This window comes from Poromitra crassiceps (assembly GCF_964638095.1).
Source record: "Poromitra crassiceps genome assembly, chromosome: 22".
NCBI lineage: Eukaryota > Metazoa > Chordata > Actinopteri > Beryciformes > Melamphaidae > Poromitra > Poromitra crassiceps.
In genome coordinates this window covers 3476291-3503790 of record NC_139647.1, presented here as the reverse complement: position 1 = coordinate 3503790, position 27500 = coordinate 3476291, and the positions used below count along the sequence as shown (strand labels likewise).

General features: G+C 45.7%; 1 protein-coding gene across 1 annotated transcript in view; it reads right to left on the bottom strand.

Annotated features, from left to right (window-relative positions):
* Positions 1–27500, bottom strand: part of wdfy4 (WDFY family member 4) — a gene marked incomplete at its 5' end in the record, with an annotated part of 74004 nt that overhangs the window by 36894 nt on the left and 9610 nt on the right. Inside the window, 31 exons of the mRNA XM_083658246.1 lie at positions 222–348; positions 1101–1265; positions 1816–1995; positions 2815–2934; positions 3047–3216; positions 3886–4088; positions 4221–4317; positions 5487–5581; positions 5708–5866; positions 7024–7097; positions 7250–7402; positions 7962–8152; positions 8256–8367; positions 8443–8594; positions 9301–9532; positions 9966–10144; positions 11312–11530; positions 11621–11697; positions 12541–12757; positions 13663–13730; positions 13941–14155; positions 15202–15292; positions 15503–16218; positions 18061–18251; positions 18614–18715; positions 19070–19200; positions 19423–19562; positions 19669–19901; positions 22010–22200; positions 22759–22948; positions 27136–27325. Coding sequence (XP_083514372.1) covers positions 222–348; positions 1101–1265; positions 1816–1995; positions 2815–2934; positions 3047–3216; positions 3886–4088; positions 4221–4317; positions 5487–5581; positions 5708–5866; positions 7024–7097; positions 7250–7402; positions 7962–8152; positions 8256–8367; positions 8443–8594; positions 9301–9532; positions 9966–10144; positions 11312–11530; positions 11621–11697; positions 12541–12757; positions 13663–13730; positions 13941–14155; positions 15202–15292; positions 15503–16218; positions 18061–18251; positions 18614–18715; positions 19070–19200; positions 19423–19562; positions 19669–19901; positions 22010–22200; positions 22759–22948; positions 27136–27325 — 5380 coding nt within the window. The remainder of the gene's footprint in view (positions 1–221; positions 349–1100; positions 1266–1815; positions 1996–2814; positions 2935–3046; positions 3217–3885; positions 4089–4220; positions 4318–5486; positions 5582–5707; positions 5867–7023; positions 7098–7249; positions 7403–7961; positions 8153–8255; positions 8368–8442; positions 8595–9300; positions 9533–9965; positions 10145–11311; positions 11531–11620; positions 11698–12540; positions 12758–13662; positions 13731–13940; positions 14156–15201; positions 15293–15502; positions 16219–18060; positions 18252–18613; positions 18716–19069; positions 19201–19422; positions 19563–19668; positions 19902–22009; positions 22201–22758; positions 22949–27135; positions 27326–27500) is intronic.

The window sequence follows — 27500 nt, the reverse complement described above, 5'->3', positions numbered from 1 at the left end:
CTGTACCTTGTGAGTGGAGATACGTGTGCTTTTCTTCCTGGTGTGAGTTGTGAGCTAAGCGTGCGAGGTAACTGTACCTTGTGAGTGGAGATGTGTGTGCTTTTTTCTTCCTGGTGTGAGTTGTGAGCTAAGCGTGCGAGGTAACTGTACCTTGTGAGTGGAGATGTGTGTGGTTTGCTTCCTGGTGTGAGTTGTGAGCTAAGCGTGCGAGGTAACTGTACCTTGTGAGTGGAGATGCGTGTGGTTTGCTTCCTGGTGGCTGAGCATGTGGATGATGTCCATGAGAAACTCCAGCAGCTCAGTCTGGAAACGCTGCCTCTGCTCCACCGACGCTCCATCTGGGCAGAACTATAACGTCTATTTCTTAGTTAGAAAATATGACCTGACACTATTTTGTAACCAACAAACAATAAATAGATTGGATACTAAATTGATTGATTGATTGATTGATTGATTGATTGATTTTATTATGGATATAAAAGACAACAAAATCCAAGGGATAAACATGTAAAAGTGTGAACACTTATTTCCAGCATGGTCCCTAAATGGATCCTGATAGGATACTGACTGACTCTACCTTCTACTGTGTCTACTGAAAATGTAACACGTGTGTGTGTACTGTGTGTGTGTGTGTGTGTGTGTGTGTGTGTGTGTGTGTGTGTGTGTGTGTGTGTGTGTGCGTGCGTGTGTCTGTGTTTCCACCTCTCCAGAGAGATAGGTCACGGCCTATGGTGTCTCTCTCCTAGTGGCGACTCATTCTATAAGACTACCTTGGCTCTCTGCCTAATCCAGTAAATGAGCAAACAGTGGCACCTTCTGGAGAAGAGAGAATACTGCAGTATTACAGTGAAGAAGATTTCCCCGTGTGAATGTACTATTATGTATTAATGTGTGTGTGTGTGTGTGTGTGTGTGTGTGTGTGTGTGTGTGTGTGTGTGTGTGTGCGCGTGCGTGCGTGCGTGCGTGAGTGTGTGTGTGTGTGTGTGTGTGTGTGTGTGTGTGTGTGTGCGTGCGTGCGTGAGTGTGTGTGTGTGTGTGTGTGTGTGTGTGTGTGTGTGTGTGTGTGTGTGTGTGCCCCCCCACACATTGTATTCACTCACCTCCAGCAGCAGCATCAGAGGGTGTGTGTTGCTGTTGGCAGGAACATTAAGGAGACTGTCCATCAGCAGAATACGGATGAAGTCACACACTGGCTTCCTGGTTGGGTGACTCCCGGGTGCCAGCTCACCCTCACCCTCGCCCATGATGCCAGGTTCAACCCCTTCCTGAAACAAGTGGACAAACAGCAGTGTTGGGCAAGTTACTTTCAAAATGTAATATACTACATATTACTAGTTACTTTCATTTGAAAGTAATAAGTTACTTTACAAGATGACTGTCTGTGTAGAGTAACAGCAGCAACAGAATGACATCGCTGCCCCGGAACCATCCCGCAAAAATATTTCAACTGCCTTGAAGTCAGTGTAAACAATCCAAAATTCTAAATGTCATTGTTTTCCTTTGTTATTGTCATCTGTAGTGGTTATTTGCATAAAAACACACAGTTTGATTAGGAAATGATTGTATCTTTTTTAAATGTGTGCTTTGATTAAAAAAAAATGAAACTCAATTTGTAACTTGAGTTACTTGACAAAGTAACTGGTATAATATTACCGAAATCCTATAAGTAATAAGTTATATTACTGAGTTACTGCTAAAAGTAATATATTCCATGTAATATGTTACTTTTGTAATGAGTTACCCCCAACACTGACAAACAGTGAATTGAGGACTGGAGGGGATTTCATGAAGGTGCACCAAGAGCGAGGCACAAACCTCTGCAGTGTCCAGGGGGTACACCACGCCAGCCAGCGCATGGAGGAACTCTGGGGACACCCACAGCGGGTCTCTGGGCCGCACGCTGTGGAGCAGACACAGGAACTGCATCACACTCCCTGGGAACTGCAACTCCCATGGTGCACCATTGTCTGACGCTCTCTTGGCAGAAGGGACAGGCTGTTACAACGAGAGAAAAAAAATCACAACCAGGTGTTCAAGTAAGCGGTGCAGGTTTAGGAGCAGACATAGGCCTACAGGTAACTAGGGTGTGCCGGTCGCCTAGCCTGGGTAAACCCAGCCTCCACGTGACCTCCATGTACTATCAGTCATGAAGACTTACGTTACAGGCATAGTCTGTGACGTCACGTTGAAGGCTGGGTTCATCCAGGCTACCGGTCGCCCCCCCCTGACCCCCTCGGAGTAAATCACACCCGCCCACCCAACTCTCCATATAGGCTACTCCTGATTGGTCTATCCTCTCGTGCTACAAACGGACACCTCGCTCGTGCTACAAACAGACACACGTGTCACGTATAGAAGCCGCTGCCCAGCTTAAAAATAAACGTAAAAAAATGATTTTACATTCTATTATTCTTTCGCCATACAAGAGTTGTGTAATAATAATAATAATGATACTACTAATAATAATAATATTCTTACTTCTTTATCATTTTTGTTGTTGCCATTTTTGCCTTTATCGGATAGGACAGTGGGCAGACAGGAAGGGTGGGGAGAGAGAAGGGGGATGACATGAAGAGGTCCACAATGGAAATAAGCCTTTTGGCTTTATTGTGTTTTTAACCTCGATGATTTTTTAATTGTATGTATTCTTGCTGGGCAAAGATGTATGCATATCTTTTTGTAAATTGTCAAATAAATCCAAATCCAAATCCAAATGCTGCAAAGGACCACGGGTCGGATTCGAACCCGAGGACTGAGCCTTAGTGGTACGCGTTCTACCAGGTGAGCCACCGGGACACCCCATAATACTCTTACTTGAGTGATGATGACTTTGACTAGTTCCAGCAGTATGGCTGCAGCCTCGAGACAGAGCGGATGAGCGGGAGCGTCTGCTTGGCTGTCAATCAACGACTGCAGGATGTCATCCAAATGCACCTGCAGACGACACATCATGGCGACGGTGATAACGATGAGGAAGACAAAGATGGCTCATATCATTTATAAACTGTCAGGGTAAAGTTTCATCCACCTCCACCCCATCCCTCACCTGGCCCTCAGTAGCAGTATGGCCGACTGTCTTCCCCAGCAGGAGAGCAGCCAGCGCTCCGTACACCTGAGCCAGGTGAGCCTGGCTGACCAGCAGGCCTTGCAGGACATCAAAGCCTGGACATGTGGTGCTCTGGCACTCATGAGACCAAGCATGGGCCCGGAGGTTGTCTGGTGACGAGGTAAAAAGAGAAAAGAAAAAGGAAAACGACAAAAGTTATTGTAGGATGAAAAGCTGAGCAAATAGTATGCTGGCAGTATGATAACAGACTTAAAGGGGAACTATTATGCTTTTCCATATTTTGTGTCATATATATATGTTACAATGTTGGATGTTCATATTATATGTGGCCAAAATGTCAAATAATGAGGTAAACTTATGTGAAAGTAATCCCCATTAGCAAAAATGGCGAGCTTCAGATTGCTCTGAACGAGAGGTTACAAGATTTGAGAGGGCACGGCTCTAGGTGGGCCCTGATTACCTTATATGGTCATTGCTCTAACACTACATACATAATTTATATTATACATCAAACCCTTCAGCTACTTCTACTCTCACTCACAATGTCAGAATATAAGCGATGCAATGTAGCTTTTGAGATAACGTTTGTCAGCTAAAGAGACAGGAGCAAAAATGTATCCGTTTCAGACAGAGACTGAACTGAGCGGCTGCATAAAGGGAGAGTACAAGATAATTAATGCGATTTTTGAATTGGGAATCATGCAAAGCTATTCTAGTGGAGTCCCAGAATAAAATAATAATAAAATATACACCTGAAAATGTGCATAATAGGTCCCCTTTAAAGGACTGTGAATAGTTCTCCAAGGTTCTGTTTGTACCCATCACAACAAAGGGTTCCTCCATGCCCTCGATGAGTGTGCCTGGTGTCAGGCCGTCCCTGAAGCTGCTCTGCTGGCTGCGACGGGACAGCAGGTGTGTGAGCAGGATCAGACCCAGCTTCAAGGTGGACGGGTGCAGGTGAGGCTGCAGTAACAGCAGGAACCAATCACTGCCCAACGCCTGGAACAAGGCTTTCTGCTGGCTGGTGGGGGAACAAGACCATTAACTCTGCCTCAGCATTATGGCATAGAAAATACCAGGAGAAATATGTTTTCGAGTCCAGTTCTGGTGCCAAGGAATCCATGGCTGTGTGAGGGGTTTACCGACTACTCACTCTTTGATTAGAGGCCTGTCTGAAGTGAGGATTTCACACAGAGAGAGCAACAGCTGGTTCCGGATCCAGATGGGGCTGGCTGGAGCAGAGCTCTGAGCTACACAACAGAGAAGACAGGGAGTTACCGATGATGACTTGTGTTGGGCTTTTCCCACTACACTTGGCTAAGTGAGTCTCTTGGAACGACCTTCAGACCTCTTTTAAACTGGAGTCTATTATTTCTTTAAACTCATTTAAACTTAGAATAAAGGACATGGTTACCGGTAAAGCGTGCCGTACAGCTTTGTCTTATTGTTTTGTCAATGTTTATTCACTGTCGATTTACTGTATTGATATCTCTGTTTTACGCTTGGTAACTATGTTTACCGGCTGTTTGCTTTATTGTTGTTTTTACATTGTGTTTTATTACTACTTGTCTGTCTGCTTTATTGTTGTTCTTGCTTTGTTTTGTTAACGGAACTTGTTTTAAGCTGCCATTTTACCCTGTCTTGGCCAGGTCTCTCTTGTAAAAGAGGTTTTTAACCTCAATGTGACTTCCTGGTTAAAAAAAAAAAAAAAAAAAAAGCCTGGGGCTAATGGCTCATTTATACTCTATTTTCATACGTAAATAGATGCGTCCGTTTCAAACATTATTATTGTCACTGCCCACATACTTCCATGCGTCTCTGTTGGTATCATGTTAAGCAATACATTCACCAGTGGGCAGTAGAGAGTCAAATGCATGAGTGTGTGTGTGTGGTTTTGCTCAGTTTCATGCGTATCCATAAGCTTTCAGATGACGGACAGAAAACGTACGAAATGAACGCAGAGTACAGACAGAAGGCTCTGTCCATCTCCGTCTTTAACATAGAGTGTAATAGGGCCTTAAGGGAGCTCTTAGTCTCTACTAACCCTGGGCTAGTAGAACTGAGTGTGAATCGCATAGCCCTGGGCTAGGGTTAACCTGGGTTATCAAATGTGTGTGTTAAAAGGGACTAAGTTAGCCCGGGGCTATCTTAGCCCTATTGTTAGCCCAGGGCTAAGATAACCTCGGGCTAAGATATCCCGCGGCTAAGAGCATGCAGTGTGAAAAGACTAATGTCTTTAGAGGACCGCAATGGAAATAAGCCAATGGCTTTATTGTGTTTTTATCCTCGGTGATTGTCTGTGATTTCCCTGTATTGTTGACATTCACCCAATAAATCAATAAAAAAAAAAAAAGTGACTTTCCCCACACATCAGTCAAGTTGGCGTGGGTTTTTTTTACCACAGAGTGTGTCCATGTACCTGCTGTATCATCAGGAAGACCGCTGCCAGATACCCCATGGACTTCACTCACACCACTAAGAGGAGGGAGTGTGTAGACCAGGAAGAGTCCAAGTCTGACCAAACATAGAGACATACATTGTAGGTATATAATGTGGCTATTCCAATAACGTCATCAGAAACCATAAATAACAGAACACATTAGAACATCTTGGTGTAGCTGCTGTATCCCGTTTCTGTACCTGCTTATGTCTGCAGGGTTGAAGTGACCTTTCAGGAGCCGTGTGACGATGCAGGAAATGACCTTGACCTTCCGATAGGTCACGGCGGGGTCACACAGCTGGAAGAGCAGCGTGGAGAGCAGGCCGACCCCGTGCATGACCTCCGCATTACTACTGTCACTACTGAGGATGTGGAGAGAAACAGAGAGAGCGTTTAATATCAATCACATTCTGTTCCCACAGACAGGGAATCTAATTCAGCAATCCAAGCAGTCATTCAGTCACGCTCTTCTCTTCAGCCTCTATGAGTGATTGTGTTGTACGTTCCCCTGACGCTCTGCTGTACGTGATATTGATGACAGGGTGCTGCAGATGTTGACAGAACAGCCGATACGGTCTGCTGTCACACCTGAACAAGAGCCTCACTTGTTCCCTCCTCAGAAAATCCCGTGAGCCATGTGAGGTCAGTGGGCTAGCTTGGGCTTTGGAAGAGGAAAGCCATACTGAAAGCTGTAGTTCCTTGAATGGCCACTTGAGGCTGGACCCAAAAGGGAGTCGTTCCCAGTCACCCCCATCCATGTTAAAATGCCCAACTTTGTAACAGGATTAAACATGTTTATAGCCTGGTCCAAAACACGGTTTGTGCCTACGTATATAGCAAACTTCACCTTTCATAAAAACTGTACAGGGGGTGATTTTTTTAATATATGTATATCACCTGTTTAGAGTAAAATAGACGAGAGAAAAGACTGTTTTGGGGTGATTGACGGGTCGCCGTCCAGTGATCATGCAGCTTGCCGATCACGGACCAATAGCATGTGTCTCTGGGAAACCCCTAGTCTCGTGCCGTCTCACGTGAGCTGTGCAAGGACCCCAAGATGGCCACAGGCTACACTAGGCTTCAAAACGAGAGTCCAAAACACAACGGTAGGCTTCGTCCATTATTATATACTGTCGATGTGTGAGGTCAATGTCATAGATTAAAGTGACAACATAATGTGACAGGGACTGGTGTTTTGGGTAACAAGTAGACCAAGGTCATTTTTCAGTTTTTTTTTACAGATTATAAAAGTGCAGATTGTAAACTTTCAAATGATATGTCATAGATTGAAATCTGAAAATATTTGTGTTGTATCGAGTGCATTCTTCAACATCTAAAATGGCATAATATGGAGGGGGGGGATGAGCGATCTTAACTTTTGTATGATTTCTCATTGCCTACTTGTTAGCTCTTTCACTAGACTGTGTCACATATGATGTGGTCTCTGGTCACATCAGGATACACTGTAGATATTCAGACCACTTGATTTTGTACTGATGGCTCGGCTCCAAACTACCTGCAGGAGTTCAGGATTTCAGCAAAGTGATTCAGAACTGACAGGTCCAGATTATCTGATGTGTTCTGCCACACCTGAAAACAAAGTGTGTCATAATGAGAGAAAGCTAAGAAATATTAACCATAAGCTTCTAAAAAAACAGTACAACATTCACAATCAATAATGGATAAATATGAAAAAATGTATGTTTCTTGAGTCCACAGAACTGTTGTCCGAGGATGCATACCTCCAGGTCACAGAGCAGGGCCTGGAAGGCAGGTGTATGGTGTAGACAAACAGATCCAGAGCTCAGCTCCACTGAGCTGCACAGATACAGAACCAACTGGAATGTTCTGTTGCTGACCAGATTGCTCTTAGTCTTCAGCAGGAACGCTAGCAGCTACAAGCAGAGACATTTATGAATAAGAGCACATTACATTACAATATTACATTTTGTCAACAGTAGTGAAATCAACTGTGCAACACAGTCTACATCAGCTAATACTTTTTAAAGAAATAAAGTAGCATTTGTTGAAAGTTGTTTTAAGAAAGAATAAGTATCATCTCTGCAAAAGATGGGCAGTGATTGGGCCGTCATGACAGAAGGGGCGGAGCTCGTTCCACCATTATGGCACCAGGGACGAGAAACGTCGCGACCAGAATGAGCAACTTTTGAGCCCACATAGCGATGGAGGGCAAAGTGGTCTGCATGGGTGGAGGAGCGGAGGGAACGAGGCAAGGCTTGGAACCTGACCATAGATTGCAGATAAGGAGGAGCAGTCTGCTGGACTGCCCTGTAGTTAAGTACCAGTGAATTTGATGCATGCTGAGATAGGAAGCCAGTGAAGGGACCAGAAGAGGGGAGTGACATGAGACCTGAGACAAGCTTGATATTATGTTCAATGTATGTACTGTAGTATCTCCACTCTGGTGATTTCAGTAATCTGATGCTGACAGACCTTGTATCCGTTGATGCGGGTCATTTCCTGCTGCATGGCGGAGCTGGTCTCCAGCACGGACAGAAGGACCTTCACAGCCGCGTACAGAGAACCATCATCTGGCGCCATGGCAACCAGGCTGAGAACCACTGTAGGCCCGCCCACGTACAGGAAGCCATTAGCGGCACTGCTGGGGGTAAAGGTACGCACACCTAGAAGGAGAGAGTCCGTCAGCGTACCAAATGTGCCTCCTATCTACAGGAAATAACACACACAAAAACATTGAAACAACAAACGCTAGACTACCGTGTTTACCAAAGTGTCCAACCAGGGCCGCTCCTATGGTGCGACCTGTACCACTGAGGTCCTGGCTGATGTTTCGAGCGAGGAACACGGGGGTGGACTGGTCCCGAGATGTTATCCCCATCTGTAATTAAACCTACTGATTAGCAGAGTGTTTGGAAACCACAAACACACAGACTCAACCTCAGATCCAGCTAACCTCTTTAGCGATCAGTCTGCAGTCCACCTCATTGTAATCGTCTCTGATCTGCGAGACAGTCGTTAGCGTGGCGATGGCTGGGTTGATGCCAAACGAGATCCTCTCCTCAGGAACCAGCCTGACGGGGAGAGGCTCAGCTTCTGCTTTATGGCCTGGACACAAACAAGGAGGTTAGAGGTTAGAGGTAGGTTCAGTGGAGCTGCCTTACTAAACGGTAACTTAAGAGGAAAAAGGCTAAACAACAGGCACTTTGAGTCCTGCTATAATTTACTGTGATATCATAAACATAAGCAGTTATGCTAATGAGGTCATTAATTAGGCAAATACTTTTATGTCAGCATTTGCCATAACACATGGACGGGTTTTAACATGAACTTCATCTCTTGAGTTCTAATAGTTTAAGGACATCTCATTAATATGCAAATTTACGCAGCAAGGTGCTCCAAAATCTAATCAGATCACCTACTCTATAGTCGGTAAGTGTGCTGTGAGAATTAAGTGGGTATCGTCTTTGAGGAAGAATGTCTCTAAACACAGACAGACAGACAGACACCAACATGAGAACATAATGTCCAACATCATGTACCATTGTGGCAGGACATGAAAATAACACAAAACAAATAAATAAAATAACCAAGTAAAAATAACTTGATTGTGGTTCTGCCGTGTACTAATGTAGGACCACAGATCTTTTTTCCAGACACCATAAACGTCACTTTACGTCATGAATTAATTAATAAGAGTGATTCCTATTCACCGCTATATACTATGAACACAGATAAGAAGTTGTGAAAACACAACATAAGTGAATATCACATTCCTCTTATGACCCAGCTCTGGTTCAGATCACTGACTCACTCATGTGGCGCAGAGCCAGGAAGTTGCCCAGGTAGGCGGTGCCTTGTGTGTAGATGGCCGCCACAGCTTCAGGGCTCAAAACCTCCTCAAACAGGTAGGTAGGACCCACTCTCCACACCAGAGCCGCGTGCTCCTTCCACAGAGACGGCGTTCCGATCAGCGCGCACACATCGATCACAGCCGTGGGATCCATGGACACATACTGACCCGGGAATGGCTGAATATACCGCATCTGACAGAAAATAAGATGTTAACGATCAATTAATTGATAATTATTATGTAAAAACAGCTTTTGACATAGAAGCTAGAAAATACTGTCTGTCTGTCTGTCTGTAGGCCTACTCACCTAGTTAATTAACCAAGCAAACTCGTGCTGTATTTCAACATTGTATTACAATGTTTACAATGAATACTGTTGTCTTTTTGGGTGTAATTCTCCCACACTGGACTTTTTGCCTGCTTGCTTGGCTGTAAATTGTGCCCTTGTGGTGTTAAACATTTTCAGCATAAAAGGAAAAACATAGCACATGGCCTGCATTGTCGATTAATTAATTAATATATGTTTGATCGATCAAATTCTTAACGATCCATTAATTGATAATCGATTAATCATTAAGATCCCTACAAGGAACAGTCTAATCATCAGCCCCACAGTCATCTTCTACCTTTCCCGTCCCCACTGCCTTGGCGTTGAAGTAGGCCGAGACCCGGCAGCTCTTCTTCATGTCCTTGGCCATGACCAGAGTCACGTGGTGCCACTGACCCGGGACCAGCATGCTGGAGCAGCGGAACCTCAGGGAGGTGGGCAGAGCACTGGGCGTGCACACCTCTGGCTCCATCATGTCTGGTAAACAGGCGAGGAGAGAGTGAGTCAGACAGATGATCTGTTCAGTGAAAACTGAGAACACAACTCTTGGGCAGTACAGTGCAAATTCAAACACAAATGATAAGGAGTAGCCATTATGTTATGTTTGATCTTGGACAGCCCAACAGAGTTTGTGTAACCTAAAATGCTCGAATTCCTTGATGGCAATTGATAAATGTATATTATGTAAAGCAGAGGTTTTCAAAGTGGGAGGCGGGCCTCCCCAGGTGTGCTCCAAGCAGTTTCAGGGGAGGCTCAGTGAATGGAAGTGAAAAAATATGACTTTACTTATTACATTCGTTATCAAAAGGAGATCACATAGAATAGCCTAAATATGTGTGATTTGGTTAAAGATAGTTAGGAGATACCGTCATAGTTTGCCGTCATAGTTTATGGGAATTTGACTGTTTTCCACACCTTCCCAGAGGTAGAAACTAATTAATTTCAAGCACAGACACTTTTCTATGTATTTGGTGTAGTCTGAGGTAGTGTCCTCTAGAGAGAGTGGCGTCAGTGGAGGACCAAAATGCGTGACTCATTAGCCAATGAACAGCCAGGAAGGGGTCTCGCGCTACTTTTGAATGCTAAAATAAAGCTGATAATGTACAAGTTGATAAAAAAAGAAGAAGAAAACTTTCAAAGTACAACACAAACTGTCCATTTTGCTGCAACTCGACAGTGCTGCTTAATCCAGGACCTTACTTCCTGGAACTCTTGAGAGTAAAAAACTGGTCCATTGGAGTGAATGGAGATGTCGCGACTCTTCTATATATATGGCTCTGGTCTGAGGTAGAAAGCGTCTGAGGAAGGGCCGGTGTGGCCCGAAACGTCACGCTGGTTTGCAAATAAAAAAAAACAACGGGAGCTCTTTTGGTGTGCGGATCGTTCTTTTTCACTGTAAGTTAATCTTTTTGATCCAGCACCCTGGCCCTGTGTGGCCCAGTTTGGATGTGCGTGTCCCTGTCTACTTTTTGCACTGAGGTAATAGTCAAACAGCAATATCAGGGTATCTTGGCTCAATTGTTTAGTGAGGGCGGGGGGGCGGGGCCTTTTTCCCAGCTTTGTCTGGGGGGAGGCCCACAGTCCCAGACTTTGAAAAGCCCAGATGTAAAGTTCACCCAGGGCAAATATTGCCAGACTCTTTACCCAGGAATGTGAACGGCTCCTCCTCTGTGGAGATGACCAGACAGCCGTCGGAGGCTGAGAAGGAGACAGACAGACACATGTACTGCTGCTCAGCCCGGGACATGTGGCGGACCACAGACAGCAGTCTGATGGGGTGAGAGTCACAGGCTGAACTGAACCTGTTGATCTGGAACCAGCAGGAATATGAAAGACCCGCAGTGGGGGGGAAGCCACGACAGTCTGAAAATGAGACAAGAGCGGTGATTGAGAAAAGAGTTACATTTATTTACAAATACGTGAATATTTCATGCATTCAAATTCCTCTCTTACCTCCACCTATTCCACCTGTTGGGATGGAATCAGCATTCACTCCCTTCACCGTGGCCAGAGAGGGCAGGAACAGACAGCTGGAGAGACATGATGCCAAGAAGTGACCGTTTAGAAGAGTCACTCAAATACTTTTTTGTTTGTGTGTACAATCTGCCATGAAAGAGAGCTAGCGATGCACATTTGACAAACATTCTGTGTTTTCATTTTCATATAATTCTCATAATTTCATACACCATATTTTTATAGCATACATATTTGTCAAATTTTCCATTCGTTTTTCTTTGTCTTAGTATGTTATACTGCATATTTTGCACACTCTACATATGATGGTAAATTTCATGTTAACATGTATGCAGAAATATATAGTTGACTTGCACTGGTATTGAGAGAGAAAACAACTCGTGCCAAGAAACTGGATATCAGATGAACACAGGCTGCAGAGGAGTTTCCTGAGGGACGGTTAGCTAGGTGGTGTGCTTTCCTCTCATTGTGTCAACTTGGGCTATGCGTGTGAAGTTCAGTATAAAATGACTGTGTGTATTATTAATCAATCAGATCCATCTTCAATGCAGTCCCAGAGTGTGTCCTATTATTTCGCCACGACATACATTATATTATATATATATCCATTATATATTTTCCACAACACATACATGCTATAATTAGTTCTGTGGTCATATATTCTTTAATTATATATTTGAGTTAATATCGCTTTAGTGTTGCAAATGTCACTTCTATAACGATTAATCCGAGGCATTTGTTCTATACCCTATTTGTAATTTTCTTTGCTGGAGCTTATCATTTGCTGCTGCAATGACCCAATTCCTCCACAAGGGATCATTAAACTTCCATCTAACCATCTAAGGCTGGTCTTAATAACTGATACTGTTGTATGACCCCACTGAGCAGAGTGGCCTCACCCATATCCACTCTCACTCATGTCAAACTCCACGAAGGCAGGTGAGGTGGAGAGGCGGTGGGGTCTGAAGCTGCGTGGCGAGGTCATGGACACCAGGCTGATGATCTGGTGGAGGGGGAGCGGAGAGCCCACAGAGGATTCAGTCAACAGGCTGAAGGGCCGCTTCAGCGTCTTTACTGATGAGCTGCCTGCTGTGTGCTGCTGGGATGTGCTGTGTTCTGAGGGACACAAGAGGAACGGCATCCAGTGCCTGACTGAAGACACCATGTGGAGTTTGAAGATCACAGACAACTAGAAATAACCAGCCTCACGGTGGTGTATGCCTCCGCCAACAAGTCAGCAGTCTACCTCCATGTCTGTCCGGACTCATACAAGCACAAATACCTTTGGTGTGGACGTTCATCCTTATGGTACTTTAGGCAATGTTTGGGGGCACCTCAACGACACGGCTGATCGTTTTCAACATAGAAAATGGTCGTACCCCTAAACCACAAAGATCCCCCCCAGCCACTCCCCCTACCAACCCCTCGAACCCCCGACTCTCTACGACCGTTCTATCGCTAGGCCCACCCCCTTCCCTCACCACAGGCCTTCCCACTAGCCACTCCCCCTACCCACCCCTGGAGCCCTGACTCTCTCCCCTTCCTTGATGGAGCGGACGGACAAGCAGCCACAGTGACCTTGAACTTTGACCTTTGACCACCAAAATCTTGAGTCCAATTGGATGTTTGAGGTAATTTTAAGAAATCACCACCCCAAGGCTTTCCTGAGATATTGCGTTAACGACCATGAATGAATCGGCCGTCGTGAGGTCACAGTGACCTTGAACTTTGACCTTTGACCACCAAAATCTAATCAGTTCATCCTTGAGTCCAAGTGGACGTTTGAGACAAGGCGTTCCTGAGATACGTGTTAACGAGCATCGGACAGAGGTACGGACAACCCATAAACGTAATGCCTCCGGCCACGGCTATCGCCGGCGGAGGCATAAAAAAACCAATGTAAATCTCTAATCTAGGAAACAACAGACAGAGAAAAGCTATGGAACATAAAGGAACAATTATCATTATGTAATAAAACAAATATCTACCATCTGAGACAGGAGTAGTGCGAGGTTGCTGACCTTCTAGTGCAGGGGGTGACATTTTGTCAGCTAAGCACATGAGAGGGTCTCCTAAACACAGGAACCTCCTGAGGAAAACCAGATAGCACCAAACTCATGGTATGAGATATCTTGTGTGCACAAACACACAGAATGTGTTCATATCATTTCAAGCCATATTCTTTAAAAAGTGGAAAATCAGAAAGCTTGTGGTTGTTCATCTCTCTGCATTTTTCGACAAAATGATTTGTGTCTGAACCTAAACTCAAGCTTGTTGCTTTTGAGAGTGTCTGACCGACCTTAAGTCTGAGCGTGTGATGGCCTGGGAGGAGAGCTTCTCCAGGATCCTTGTAACAGGTAGGTGTAACGGGTGGCTTGGTACCAGTAGCATGCTCCTACAGCGGCTCAGCAGAGTGGAGACCAATCCCCCCTCGCACATGATCTGGCGGTTTCGCTCAGATTTGACCATGGCCTGGATGTGGTGCACCAATGAGGACTGAACCTCCATAGAGAGCTGGGAGAGAGGGAGAGGAGCTGAGGCAGAACCATGCAACTCCAAACTTGTCTCACACATAGGGCTGGGCAATATATCCATATTATACCGATATTACGATATGAGACTAGATATCGTCTTAGAGTTTTGAGATCGTATTATGGTGATATGGCATACAGTAAGTCTTCTCTTATTTGGCTTTACCCACGTAGTCATTATATCCACATTACTGATGATTATTTATCAAAACTCTCATTGTGTCAATATTTTGTGAAAACACTACCGTAAATTCCGGACTATAATTCCCGTTTTTTGGCCTTTTTTGGCCCCTGCGGCTTATATAACGGTGCGGCTTATCTATGGATTTTTTCAGGGGAAAAAAAAAAAAAAAAACTGAATTCTCTCTTCTTTAGCACTCTTTCTAACTATAAATCCACTTCTGTTTTAATTTCCTCTCTTGCCCTCTTTTCACCACACTGTATGACACTGTATGACACTGTGTGCACTGTAAAAAAGAAACACAGGTGGTGTTGTGTTATGTTGTTTTGTTGAAATGTTAATAAATGGGAGCTTCCTCAAACAGCCATCTCTTTCCCGACAATCCCCTCTGTGCATGAACCCTTACATATGGTAATTAAACATTAAAACACAAAAAAAAAAAAAAAAAATACCATTAAAACACCCGCGGCTTATAGTCCGGTGCGGCTTATATATGTAAAAAACAGTCAACTTTGCAGGTGCGGCTTATACACCGGTGCGGCTTATAGTCCGGAATTTACGGTAATAGTCATCCCTACAATATTGATATCGAGGTACTGTAGTTGGTCAAAATTATTGTGATATTTGATTTTGTCCATATCGCCCATATCACATGGCTTTGACTTACAACTGAACTTTTAGCCCTCTTTGTAGAAAATGACTAAATATATATATATTGTGTATCCGTATCGCATTCAGCCTAAAAATACTGAGATATGATTTCTGGTTCATATCGCCCAGCCCTACTCACGCAGAAGCCACATGGTGAGTTAAACAGTATGTCACTGTAGGAACGTTTAGACAGATACCTGTGGGTCTTCTGGAGTAAACACTGATGGAAGGAGAATCATGATGACTCGGATGGCTCCTGGGTGAAGAATAGTATGATCACATGTGAACCTGAGTCAAGTTTAAAAAAAAGACCCCCCCAAAAAAAGGGGGGTGGGGAAGAACATGTTATAAGGGTAATAATAAGGGTTAGTTTTTAAACAGACATGGATCCCACTCATCAGTTAAATTTAGAAATAGTTTGCAAATTCATCCGACTATGGCTATGGCTAGAAATGTGGAGTTGTCCTCCACCACCCTCATATGGACAGAGAGCTCCACCTGGTTTGGGCCTCTGAGCAGACCGTGGAGATGCTGAAAGCCGTGTTCCTCCTGGATCTCCCCTGTGTGTCCTCCATGGCCTGTGCCTCTGAACACGCTCCTTCCAGCCCTGCTGCTCCGTGTAGTGTCTCTTTCTCTCCAGCAGGCTCAACCTCAGGCCCTAAGTTCAACTGCTGGGCAGAGTACGTCCCTGTGGCGAACTGCTCCAGGTAGGAAAGCAGCCGTACGCACGTCCGCAGAGTGAGAGGCAGATTGGGCCCATCCTGGAGGAGGGCGGTGGAGGGAGGAAGGGGCACTGCGGGAGATTCTGCTAACTCAACAAACTGGGCGAAGCTCCTTCCGTGGGGCTGGTTGTCCTCTGCCATCTTGGGACAGTAGCCTTCATAGCCACCGCAGCTCCCCGGCTCCGAGCCCTCTGTCTGGAAGCAGCCCAGTTGGAGCAGAGCCTCTGCCAGCCTTTCGTAAAAGCCCCCGTTTTGGAAGTGGTGCGCGTTGACCGGGTGAAGGTGCACGGCCAAGGACAGGATGTGGAGGGTGAGGAGGAGGAGGTCCAACGCCGCCTGCTGCCCCAGAGACCCCCACACCACCGCCCCCTGCTGGGGAGGGTCAGACAGAGCTCCTTCCATGTCCACCACCAGGGACAGCAGTCCGGTGAAGCCCCCCACTCGCCTGAAGGCGTCCCAGCTGTTAGGGCTCTCCAGCACCTTCAGCACAGACTGAGACAGACAGAGGATGAGAGGAGAGGTGTCAACACAGACTGAGACAGACAGAGGACGAGAGGAGAGGTGTCAGCACAGACTGAGACAGACAGAGGACGAGAGGAGAGGTGTCAGCACAGACTGAGACAGACAGAGGACGAGAGGAGAGGTGTCAACACAGACTGAGACAGACAGAGGAGGAGAGGAGAGGTGTCAACACAGACTGAGACAGACAGAGGATGAGGAGGAGAGGTGTCAGCACAGACTGAGACAGACAGAGGACGAGAGGAGAGGTGTCAGCACAGACTGAGACAGACAGAGGATGAGAGGAGAGGTGTCAGCACAGACTGAGACAGACAGAGGACGAGAGGAGAGGTGTCAGCACAGACTGAGACAGACAGAGGACGAGAGGAGAGGTGTCAGCACAGACTGAGACAGACAGAGGATGAGAGGAGAGGTGTCAGCACAGACTGAGACAGACAGAGGACGAGAGGAGAGGTGTCAGCACAGACTGAGACAGACAGAGGATGAGAGGAGAGGTGTCAGCACAGACTGAGACAGACAGAGGATGAGAGGAGAGGTGTCAGCACAGACTGAGACAGACAGAGGACGAGAGGAGAAGTGTCAGCACAGACTGAGACAGACAGAGGACGAGAGGAGAGGTGTCAACACAGACTGAGACAGACAGAGGACGAGAGGAGAGGTGTACAGGGCACAACATATCCACATAGGAGGAGGATAGTGAACATGTGACATCATCAAAATAATATGAAGCCTAATTATGTAGGTGGCAAAACAGATTCTGCCTGTCATACTTTAGAAATTACCTCAGATAATGTATTTTGAAATTATGCTATAAGCTGAGCCCAAACTTACACCTTTTAAAAAGGATCTTCCCAGTCAATTAAGACGATGTAATGAAAAATAGACGAAACACATCTATATTATAGATATATCATAAATCATTTGGGATAACTAGTTTTGAGAGGTGAACAAAATAGCATTAGCATTATTCAATTGAGCGAGCTAATCCATCAGGCAGGTAATGTGCGAGGCAGCACGCAGGGGGAAATGTGATTAACCGAAACTCGAGTAATCACAATGGCTCTCAACACATGCCAACCCAGGTCGCAGCCAATCTGATTGCCACCTGCTTTAACCTGGTTAGCACAAAGCACACACACACACAAGCACACACACACACGTGCACACAAACAAACACAAGTGCACACACACACAGACACACACACACACGCACGTCGCACACTCGCACACGGTGAATACACACACACACAATGGTCTGCAAGTCAGTGCTCTTCTCACCGCCATCTATAAAAATGGACACATCCAGTAGGTGTGTAACTCGGTTAGGCCTTAATCAGATCTCTGTCCCATTCACTGATCTGATCTGAGGTGGTAATCTCCGGCGTGCCACGGCACAAGGCTGCCGGCCTAATCGAATCGGCCCGCGAGTTAACAGCTAAAACCTGTATTAGCAAATCAATCTGCGTTTGTCAATAATCTGATCAAGGTCCCACACGCTGTGCAAATAAATTCACTGGCTTATTACGTTTTAAGTGCATTACAATTTGTTATGATTGGATGCAGAGTGGAAACTACGTTTACAATTCAGCCGAGAGAGGTGCTTGCGGATGTGTGTGTGTGTGCGTGTGCTGCTGTGTGTGTTTGTGTGTGTGTGTGTGTGTGTGTGTGTGTGTGTGTGTGTGTGTGTGTGTGTGTGTGCGTGTGCTGCTGTGTGTGTTTGTGTGTGTGTTTGTGTGTGTGTGTGTGTGTGTGTGTGTGTGTGTGTGTGTGTGTGTGTGTGTGTGTGTGTGTGTGTGTGCATGTGTGTGTGGGTACCTGCAGCAGGTCGGTCTTCAGGCCCAGCTCGTGCTGTGTGGAGGAGCAGAGGGCTCCTATGGCCGTGCTCATGAACGTCTCAGGGTTGATCTCCGCCAGCTGCTCCAGAATGCTCAGCGTGGGACCTCGATACTGCTCAACATCTAGGAAGATCTTGATGTAGGGAACCATACCAAGGTCCCGCACTGAAACTGGGACACACACACACACACACACACACACACACACACACACACACACACACACACACAGACACACACACACACACAGAGACACACACACAGAGAGACACACACACAGATACAGATACAGACACACACACACACACACACACACACACTTAAGGATAGACTGATTTCACTACAGTTGAGACTGACAGGACTGCTTTGTTGATATATCATGGTATAAGATACCTTGTGTGTGCAAACACACAGAATTTTTAATATTTAGTCAACGCCAATTGTTTAGTAAATATACTAAAATCCAAATCCAAAGATAAAACAAACTTCTAGGTAAATGCGACATGTACAGTATAGCAGACAGTATTGTATACCTGTGTTTCTGATGGAGCGCAGGGTAAGGGCAGACACTACTCTGAGCATACAGGCAGTGAGGAGCCTCTCACTGTCCTCCACACCCGACTGCTCCTGGGGACCTAAAGCACACGGGGTAATTAATTAGTCAATTAAAAACTTCGGGTGCAAATTAAACCTTAAGATTAATAAATCCAGATCATAGAGTGAATAAGTGACATGAGAGGGAGTTTTACTTGAGACTTGGCACTGCTAAGCTGCACTTCCAGGCACAAGGGCAAAGGTCATACACACTGTACATCAATATCATTTTAGTAACACATTTTGAAACTGGAAGTAATGAAGTGTGATTGGACGTGAGTTAATTGCAGGGAGATACTGGCACTCAGCCAAATGCCTCACAACCAATCACATTGTGTTACGCGCCGTTATGATTACAACCGGGATGGAGGAAAACTAATGTGGTGTCATCATACTTATTTGGGGGGCAGAGACCACTCCGGCCTTCCTGAGGATCTTGGCTCTCCTGCGAAGCTCCGTCAGCAGCAGCTCCAGCAGACCCCCGTCACTCAGCACCTCCGCCAGCAGGCTGCTCCGCACAGTCATCCTACAGAGGAGAAGGGTCTCAGTGAGCCCACCCCCCAAAACAACAACACATACAAACTCTACTAGCGGTTCTGCTACAGCACTACAGTACTTACTCATTCTGACTACAAAGGATCACAGAAGTATACATTTAACTTCAATCTGGTATTTAGAAGGGATGATAATAACAAAAGGAACAGTTTATTTTTTGATTGGTAGTAATCCATTTTTGAATACTGCTCACCTGTGGAAACACCTGAGAGTCGCCACCGCGAACTCTACCTTCGCCACCCCTCCAGCGAGTGTCCCAGCCCAGCTCTGCTTTAGCACACCCTGCACTACCCGCAAGGTCTCGTGGGGGATGTAGTTCAACTGGAATACCACCTGTAGAAAACCCAGTGTTTAATAATAAGCCCGTGTAAAAACCACTGCTTCAGGCTTGTAGACAAGAAGAGGTACGTGATGGGACTTTTAATAATGGAAGTCATACCATCTCCAGCATTGAGAAGAAGAGTTTGTGGACCGGCGCCGGCTTACGCCACATGCAGGCAGCCAGCTGGGCCATGGACTGGACGGTCCACTCCAAGAGGAAGAAGTTGGCTTGGTCCCACTCCCAGATCGTCCGCAGGGTTCGCAGGATCTGGCAACACAGCAGCGTGTCCTCTGAGCGCAGGAAGCAGCTCTGCAGCAGGTGGAAGGCGGGCAGGTTCTTCACTGCCAAACCTGGAGACATAACGGTCAGATAGGAGGTGAGGACATAGTGTGATCCTCCCATGCGCTACGTCCTGCCGGTGAAGCTCCTCACTGTCAGGTGAAAAGAAGAAGCACATGTGTCGGGGGAAGCATGTGCTACGAGTAGTCTACTACGGCTCTCCCCAGATCGGCAAAGGGGGTGGAGCAACGGCCCGGACATCAGGGGCAGAGCCATATGATACAAGAGTTGCGACATCTCCATTCACTCCAATGGACACGTTTTTTTACCTCACGAAAGTTCCCGGAAGTAAACTTCTGGATTAAGCAGCGCTGGTCGAGTTTGTGATGTACAGTACTTTGAAAGGGTCTGACGTAAAGAATCAAATTGTATATTATCAGCTTTATTTTATGCATTCAAACTTAGCGCGAGCCTCCTTCCTGGCTGTTCATTGGCTAATGAGTTACGCATTTTGGACCTCCGGCTGGCACCACTCTCTTACTAGGTTGCTCTGATCAGGGGGAATCGGAACAAGTACAATGGGCCTTTTTCGCAGCAGCCACGTTGTGCCTAAAAGGCAGGGAGAGCACACGTGCAACCAAAACATTAACGAGGGCCCCCGGCACTGGAACACCTACATGGACTGGAAGTTGGAAACCCTCATTATGTTTTCGTTGCACCTCTGTTTACCCTGCCTTTTAGACACAAAATGGCTGCTGTGAACACAGACTGCCACTCTCAAAGGGGGTCACCAGCCATTTACAACAAGTCATATTGAATAGAATATGGTTTGTCTTTGTTTATCTTATATGGTGGGGAGTACTTTCATGCCCGAGGTCAATTTAGCCTAAAGGTGTTTTGATTTGAAAGATCTATTCATCAGATTTTGTGCTGCCAAGGTCAGACAGTCAATTTCATGGAGGAAGGAAAACCCATTCAATTACAAACAACCTTTTTACATACAGCACACACTGAATTCCACCCGTCAATTGAGTTATACATACATTTATACATACATAGACAGATGGAAAACAAACAACCCAACATGTATGAAGGCAAGAGAAAGGGAGGCTCATCTGCCTTGATAGAGTTTGGTTGCTGCATTGTCAAAATCTTCAGAGAAGGTCTTAGATTTGGAAGCCAAAACACACTGGCGGTTGTGGTAAATAAATATATAAGTGGTTAGTAATAGGATTCATTTTCACACTTAATCAAAATCACATCAGAACCAAATAAGATCAGCCCAAAACAATCCCTGGTCCCTCTGTTGGCAAGAGATCTACTCCTCCATGTGATAGATGGGTGCTGTATTATGCGTGTGTTTGCATGCGTGTGTGTGTGTGTGTGTGTGTGTGTGTGTGTGTGTGTGTGTGTGTGTGTGTGTGTGTGTGTGTGTAATGGACACTATTTATGAGTGTTAGATGGCGCTGTGTGTGCGAGTGCGTGTGCGTGTGTGTGTGTGTGTGTTCCTGCATGCGTGCGTGCGTGACTGTGTGTGCGTGTGTGTATGTGTGTGCGTGTGTGTTATGGACACTATTTATGAGTGTTAGATGGTGCTGTGTGTGCTTGCGTGTGTGTATGTGTGTGTGTGTGTGTGTGTGTGTGTGCGTGTGCGTGTGTGTTATGGACACTCTCTTTATGAGTGTTAGATGGAGCTGTGTGTGTGTGTGTGTGTGTGTGTGTGCATGTGTGTGTGTGTGTGTGTGTGTGTGTGTGTGTGTGTGTGTGTGTGTCTATGATAGATGGCTGGATGCTGTAGGCCAGTGGTGAATGGATGTGGGGCGTCCTAACAGAGTTAGAGGGGAAGCGTCCACTTCATCATCGCAGACATATAATCACCTCAGCTTCCTGCTAACCTGAGGGCTGTTGAGCAGGGTGGGGTGGGGAGGGGAGGGGAGGGGAGGGGAGGGGGGGCGAGGGGGATTTGGGAGAGAGGTGTGTTGGGTGGGGGTGGGACAGTGTGGGCGGGGCGTGTTTGGGTGGGGGTGCGACAGTGTGGGCGAGGGTGGGACAGTGTGGGCGGGGCATGTTGGGTGGGGGTGGGACAGTGTAGGCGAGGTTGGGACAGTGTGGGCGGGGCATGTTGGGTGGGGGTGGGACAGTGTGGGCGGGGCGTTACGGAGGGGTTGACCTGACCTACCTCTGGTGAGTGGGGGGTCAAACCTGAAGCCTGCAGGTTGGGGGTTGCTGACACACAGCGCCACCTTCAGCTCAGCTTTGCCGCACAGGGTGAGAGACGCCACGAGAGCCAGCAGCTCCTCCACAGGCTGGACGCCGTCCGCCGGCACGCCGTCCGCCGGCACGCCGTCCGACCGCACGCCGTGCTCACAGCTGATGACGGGATGATGATGATCAGAGAGGGAGGCGGGGCAACAGAAGGAGAGGTTGAACAGAGGCGCAGGGAGAGATAAAGAACTCTTTGTAGTGATGTCTCTACACGCAGACAGGTTTAACTGCTAATGAAACAATGTGCCCTCTGAAGTGAACCATGAAACCCACAATCAGAATCACTTTTATTGCCACAGTCTGCAAGTTACATACGAGGAATTTGTCTTAGTGTCTGAATGCAGCGTAGCGGTCACATCAATATACAGAGATAAGAAGTAGGAATTTACTGTAACTAAAGACAATCACAACGTTGAAAGTGCAATCAAATCGAGTAAATATATACAATATGTACATGAGTGGAGGAGTGTTCAGTGGACATTGAATATGAATTTACATTGAATTTACATGAAATGTACAGTCTGAGTTAAATAGGCATTAAATAGAATTTACATGAATTTACAATCCTGATCCTAAAACGTCCTCTCTCTCTCTTATTTATTTATTCTATAGGTATAATCCTAGTCTCTGGTTTCTTTCTGGAGTTGTGGATCTGTATCTCACCGTTTCAGGATGCTCTCGAGGGCTGTGTAGCCGTTATTGGAGTCAAACTGGGTGAAGAGGGCCGGGTCAAGGGCGTAGGTGTCTCTAATGAAGCTGAACACGGCCACAGCCACCTCAGCCAGCACCGGGCCCGGGACATCAGCGCTGATCCGCAAGAGGTTCTGGATGCAGATACGCACACAGTTTTTACCTAAGGAGCACGAGGGGCAAGGGGAGGTTTAATGTCTTCATAATGATTCAGAGATACACAGAGAGTAAAAACTCATGCCCTTTCCTTTCTCATATTAACTCTCTGTCACTTTGATGGACACTTAATCTGATCAATAACCTTTCTTTATTTATTTATTTATTTATTCAAGTCACTCAAGGAAGTGGATTTTGTCCCTCCTGGGACATGTGGGTGTTATATCTGAAAACCATCAAACTTCCTGTTTGCAGTTTTTCTATATTGGCTGTAACTTGCTTTGAAGTTTGTACATTTGACATTTGAGTGATTATTTGTGCTGAGTGAGGGATCATGTGACAGGACTTGTGTGTCTCTGCTGGGATGTGTGGTCACATGCCCCGGCAGAATCAACTCATTATTGGAGTAATCTATCAATCAATCAATATCCTTTATTTAACCAGGTAAAAACTCATTGAGATTAAAACCTCTTTTCCAAGAGCGACCTGGCCAAAACGGCAGCATAAAGACAGTTACATCAATACACACAAACAAAATAAACAGATAAAATACAGTCAGTCACACACTCAGGAAACAATAGGTTACACCACAGGGCAATCACAAGAGCCAAGAGAACTCATTTCTCTGTCTCTTAAAATTGACCTGAATTCCCGCAGAGTTATAAGATCAGATAAGTCCTTCTGCACATCATTCCAGGTAGAGGGGGCAGAAAATGTAAAAGCCTTTTTACCCAGTTCAGTTCTGACTCTAGGGACCTGCATCTGAATGATGTCCTGAGAGCGCAGGCCATAATGGCTGAGGTTTCTACACATGTGTAAACACAGATATGCAGGAAGAAGCCCAAGAATAGATTTATAGATCAAAGTCAGCCAGTGAGAGAGTCTACGGACAGATAGAGATGGACAATTTGCAACAGCATACAAAGTGCAATGATGTACACGATAGCTGCAGTTAGTCGTAAAGCGCAGAGCACAGTGGTACACCGTGTCCAGTTTCTTTAAGTACTGGTCAGGAGCATTCATGAAAAGCACATCTCCATAATCCAACAAGGGTAGAAAAGTTGTCGTGATCAAGTGTTTCCTGACTTGAGATGAGAAACACGATTTATTTCTAAAAAATAAACCTAATTTAAGTAGGAGTGGGCTATAAATGGGTCATTTTTTGTTTTGCTTAGGTCTCAGTTTTTTTGTATTCCATTTGCCCTATCTCAACATGAAATGACAAAATTTTCGGCTTCAGGTCCAAGAAAAAAGTGTGCAGGGCACAAATCCAGGATGACCACCGTTTTCCCTGAAAAATCGCATTTTTAGCCATAACTTTGTCATTTTTGGGTCTTTTTACTTGGTTGTGGTGTCTAACCCTATGTTTTGGGGGTCAAGCAATCTATTTATGCATCTAGAAGTAGTCACAAACCATCAGATGTTGAGTTAATACATATTTTTGATCAAATTGACCCTTCTTTACCTCAATTTTGAACCATGCCCGTAGACCTAATATTTATTGGTAAATTATAAAAAATAAAAACAGCTAGACAACAGATTGAATTTGACATACTATAATAATATTAATAGCAACCCTACACTGCTAATTATTACCAACATCTCACAACATTTAACTGTTATTTCACCACAAAATACTGTATGGTGAATTTGATTGTGAAATAGCCATCCGCTGTCATAAGTCAACATTACTGTAATCACATGAGGGAGATGGGAAGACAACATCCCTAAAAGAACAGTTTGACTTGATTCTAGAGGAAGCTGGGGTACACAAGTCATTTAGCCTCTACAAAGAGAGATGCTTTACTAGACTTGGATACCAGGCAGGTGCAGTCTATGATTGCATTCCCTACATCAAACAGCTACTTGAGACACTGCTAAATAATCTTCTTGGTCGAGCATGCAACATTTACCTTGAGAATGACTTCATAATAGCAGGATTTAAAGCACTTGCTAATTTTACATACAGGGTGACAATGCCTTCCTCAACTGCGTCGAGACAGCAAGCCAGGATTTGCAGTGACCTTGCTGACAGCTGAGAGCCTTAGTTATCATGTAGAGTGGACACATGTAAAAATGGAAGACAATGCTCCACAAAGTGATCACCTTCTTCTTGGAGAGATGTGTGTCCAGGCCGCGAAAGGAGCAGAATTGCAGTGCAAACATGAGTATTAGGATGTTGATCCTGATGCTGCATGAGCAACTCCTCTGCACTGACTGCAGACCAACGGAAAAACCTGCCCACAAACAACCTGAATGCAGAGAGGTACTTGGCCAAGTGTGGATATCTTGCTTCCCAACAGCCCAACACTCAAATAGGATGTTCAAGGCGAAGGGGATCAAAGATGACCTTTATGCTAACAGATAGACATGGCAGTGAAGTTGAGCGGTCAACCACAGCTGTCCTTAAACACCTAGATGCAATGGAGGTGACATGGAGTAACAAACAGAAAGAGAAGAAGAAACCGAGGTTGAGAGAGAATCTGCAAAAGAAAGTGAGGGCCAATGATTTTGTTGAAAACTTGTGAAGTGCAAAAAAAAACTCTCTCGTACTCTCTCTCTCGTAACGGGACAAGCCCCGTCTTTTATTGTCACACGAACACCACAACACATGCATGCGGCCACAACACACTCATGCTGACGGTGGCCGGTGAAAAGTGTCCTCTGCATTTAACCCATCCAGGCATGTCCTTTCCTCCGGGGGGCAGGCCAGGAGCAGTGGTCGCTTTCTCGTACAGCGCCCGGGGACCAACTTCGGATGTTGTCGTCACTGGTCGGATGACGATGACGATCTGATCTTCTGCATGTTTTTAGTGGGGGGGTTATATACGGAGGAACCCCCTGGGGGAGCACGGGGAGAACATGCAAACTCCGCACAACCAGAAAGGCCCTTACGACGAGATACCCCACCTGGGCAGTAGGCACTGAAGATATGGGGGGGGAACACAACCACAGCGCCCACAGTGTCCCAGGTGAGAATCGAACTCAGGACCTTCTGACTGTGAGGCGACAGCTCTACCACTGAGCCACCGTGCCCCCACCGTGCCCTCCAAAGAACATGGAGGGCCTGTTACATCTGTCACTACTCACTGAAGTGAAGGAACTTGTCCTTAAGAAGTCACCTGAGCTCAAGACTTACTTGAGGCAAGAGATCCAATACCAGAGAGTTATCAGAGAAACAGATGATCGAGATCCTAATTGTGCTCCTCGGGGATGATTACCAAGCTGAGGAAGCGGTGGTATTTCATTGTGAGGAGGAGGAGCCAATGAGGGTATATTGGGTTTTACCTTGATGATAATGGGGACGGAACCTTCCGTGTGGATCACCTGATGCGCGTTGGTACCAGAGATTAAATTTGGCAGCGACCACATGACACTGATGACATCAGGATACTATCGGGCAGCAGATTGTGCCTGTTGCAGTTTGAAGAGCCTGGGACTTATTATCTAGGAGAAAACTGTTATGTTTTAAGCAATGCCCCTGAAATTCAACATAATAGTGAAATATGGTAAGGTGAAAAAGGAGGTAAATTTGGTCAAAGAAGGTATTAACTCAACATCTGATGGTTTGTAACTACTTCTAGATGCATAAATAGATTGCTTGACCCCCAAAACATAGGGTTAGACACCAAAACCAAGTAAAAAGACCCAGAAATGACAAAGTTATGGCTAAAAATTTGATTTTTCAGGGAAAACGGTGGTTATCTTGGATTTGTGCCCTGCACACTTTTTTCTTGGACCCCAGGCCAAAATTTTTGTAATTTCATGTTGAGATAGGTCGAATGGAATAAAAAAAAACTGAGACCTAATACAATTGACCAAAAAAGTGTTTTTGACCTCTGTATAGCCCACTCCTAATTTAAGCTTCAGCTTAGAAACAAGTTTAACAACATGAGGTTTAAAAGACAAGTTCTCATCAATTAAAATACCTAAGTATTTGTAAGATGTGACCATTTCAATTTCAAAATCCTAAAAAAGATTCTGTCTGCACAAATACTGTAGCACTCCCTAACGCGACCTAGTCTTCCTCTATCCAACCTGTTTGAGCAAAAAAGAATCTGTATTGGTGGAACTGGTGGAATAGACTCTATTCAATATAGTACATTACACCCAGGCAATACCAAACACTTGACCACCCAAGGACTATGAATGGAAATGCTACTTATTCTAAGTGTTTCTTCTGAGGTACTTCACCTAGCAGGCTGGGGACAGTGTTGTGTGTCTGTGCAGCGGAAATGGCCCTGAGGACGAGGGAGGCCTGGTGCCTCCAGGGGGCACTGGTCTGGTCCCACAGTGACGTGAGGCCAATGATCAGGCACTGCAGCTCCTGAGTCTCCAACATCTTCTCAACACTGACTGGCTGCCGACACAGCTGGAGGAGAACCTGGTGGTGATGAAGAGAGGGGAGAAGTACAGGGTCAGACCAAAATCTGATGAGAAAGGAGAACGTGGAGCTGAGATTGGGAGGGATTGCGTGATGATGAAGAGGATGAAGAGGAAAGAATGCAGAGGTGACCATAACCATGAGAGATTAAACGAGGTGACTGCTTCACGGGGAG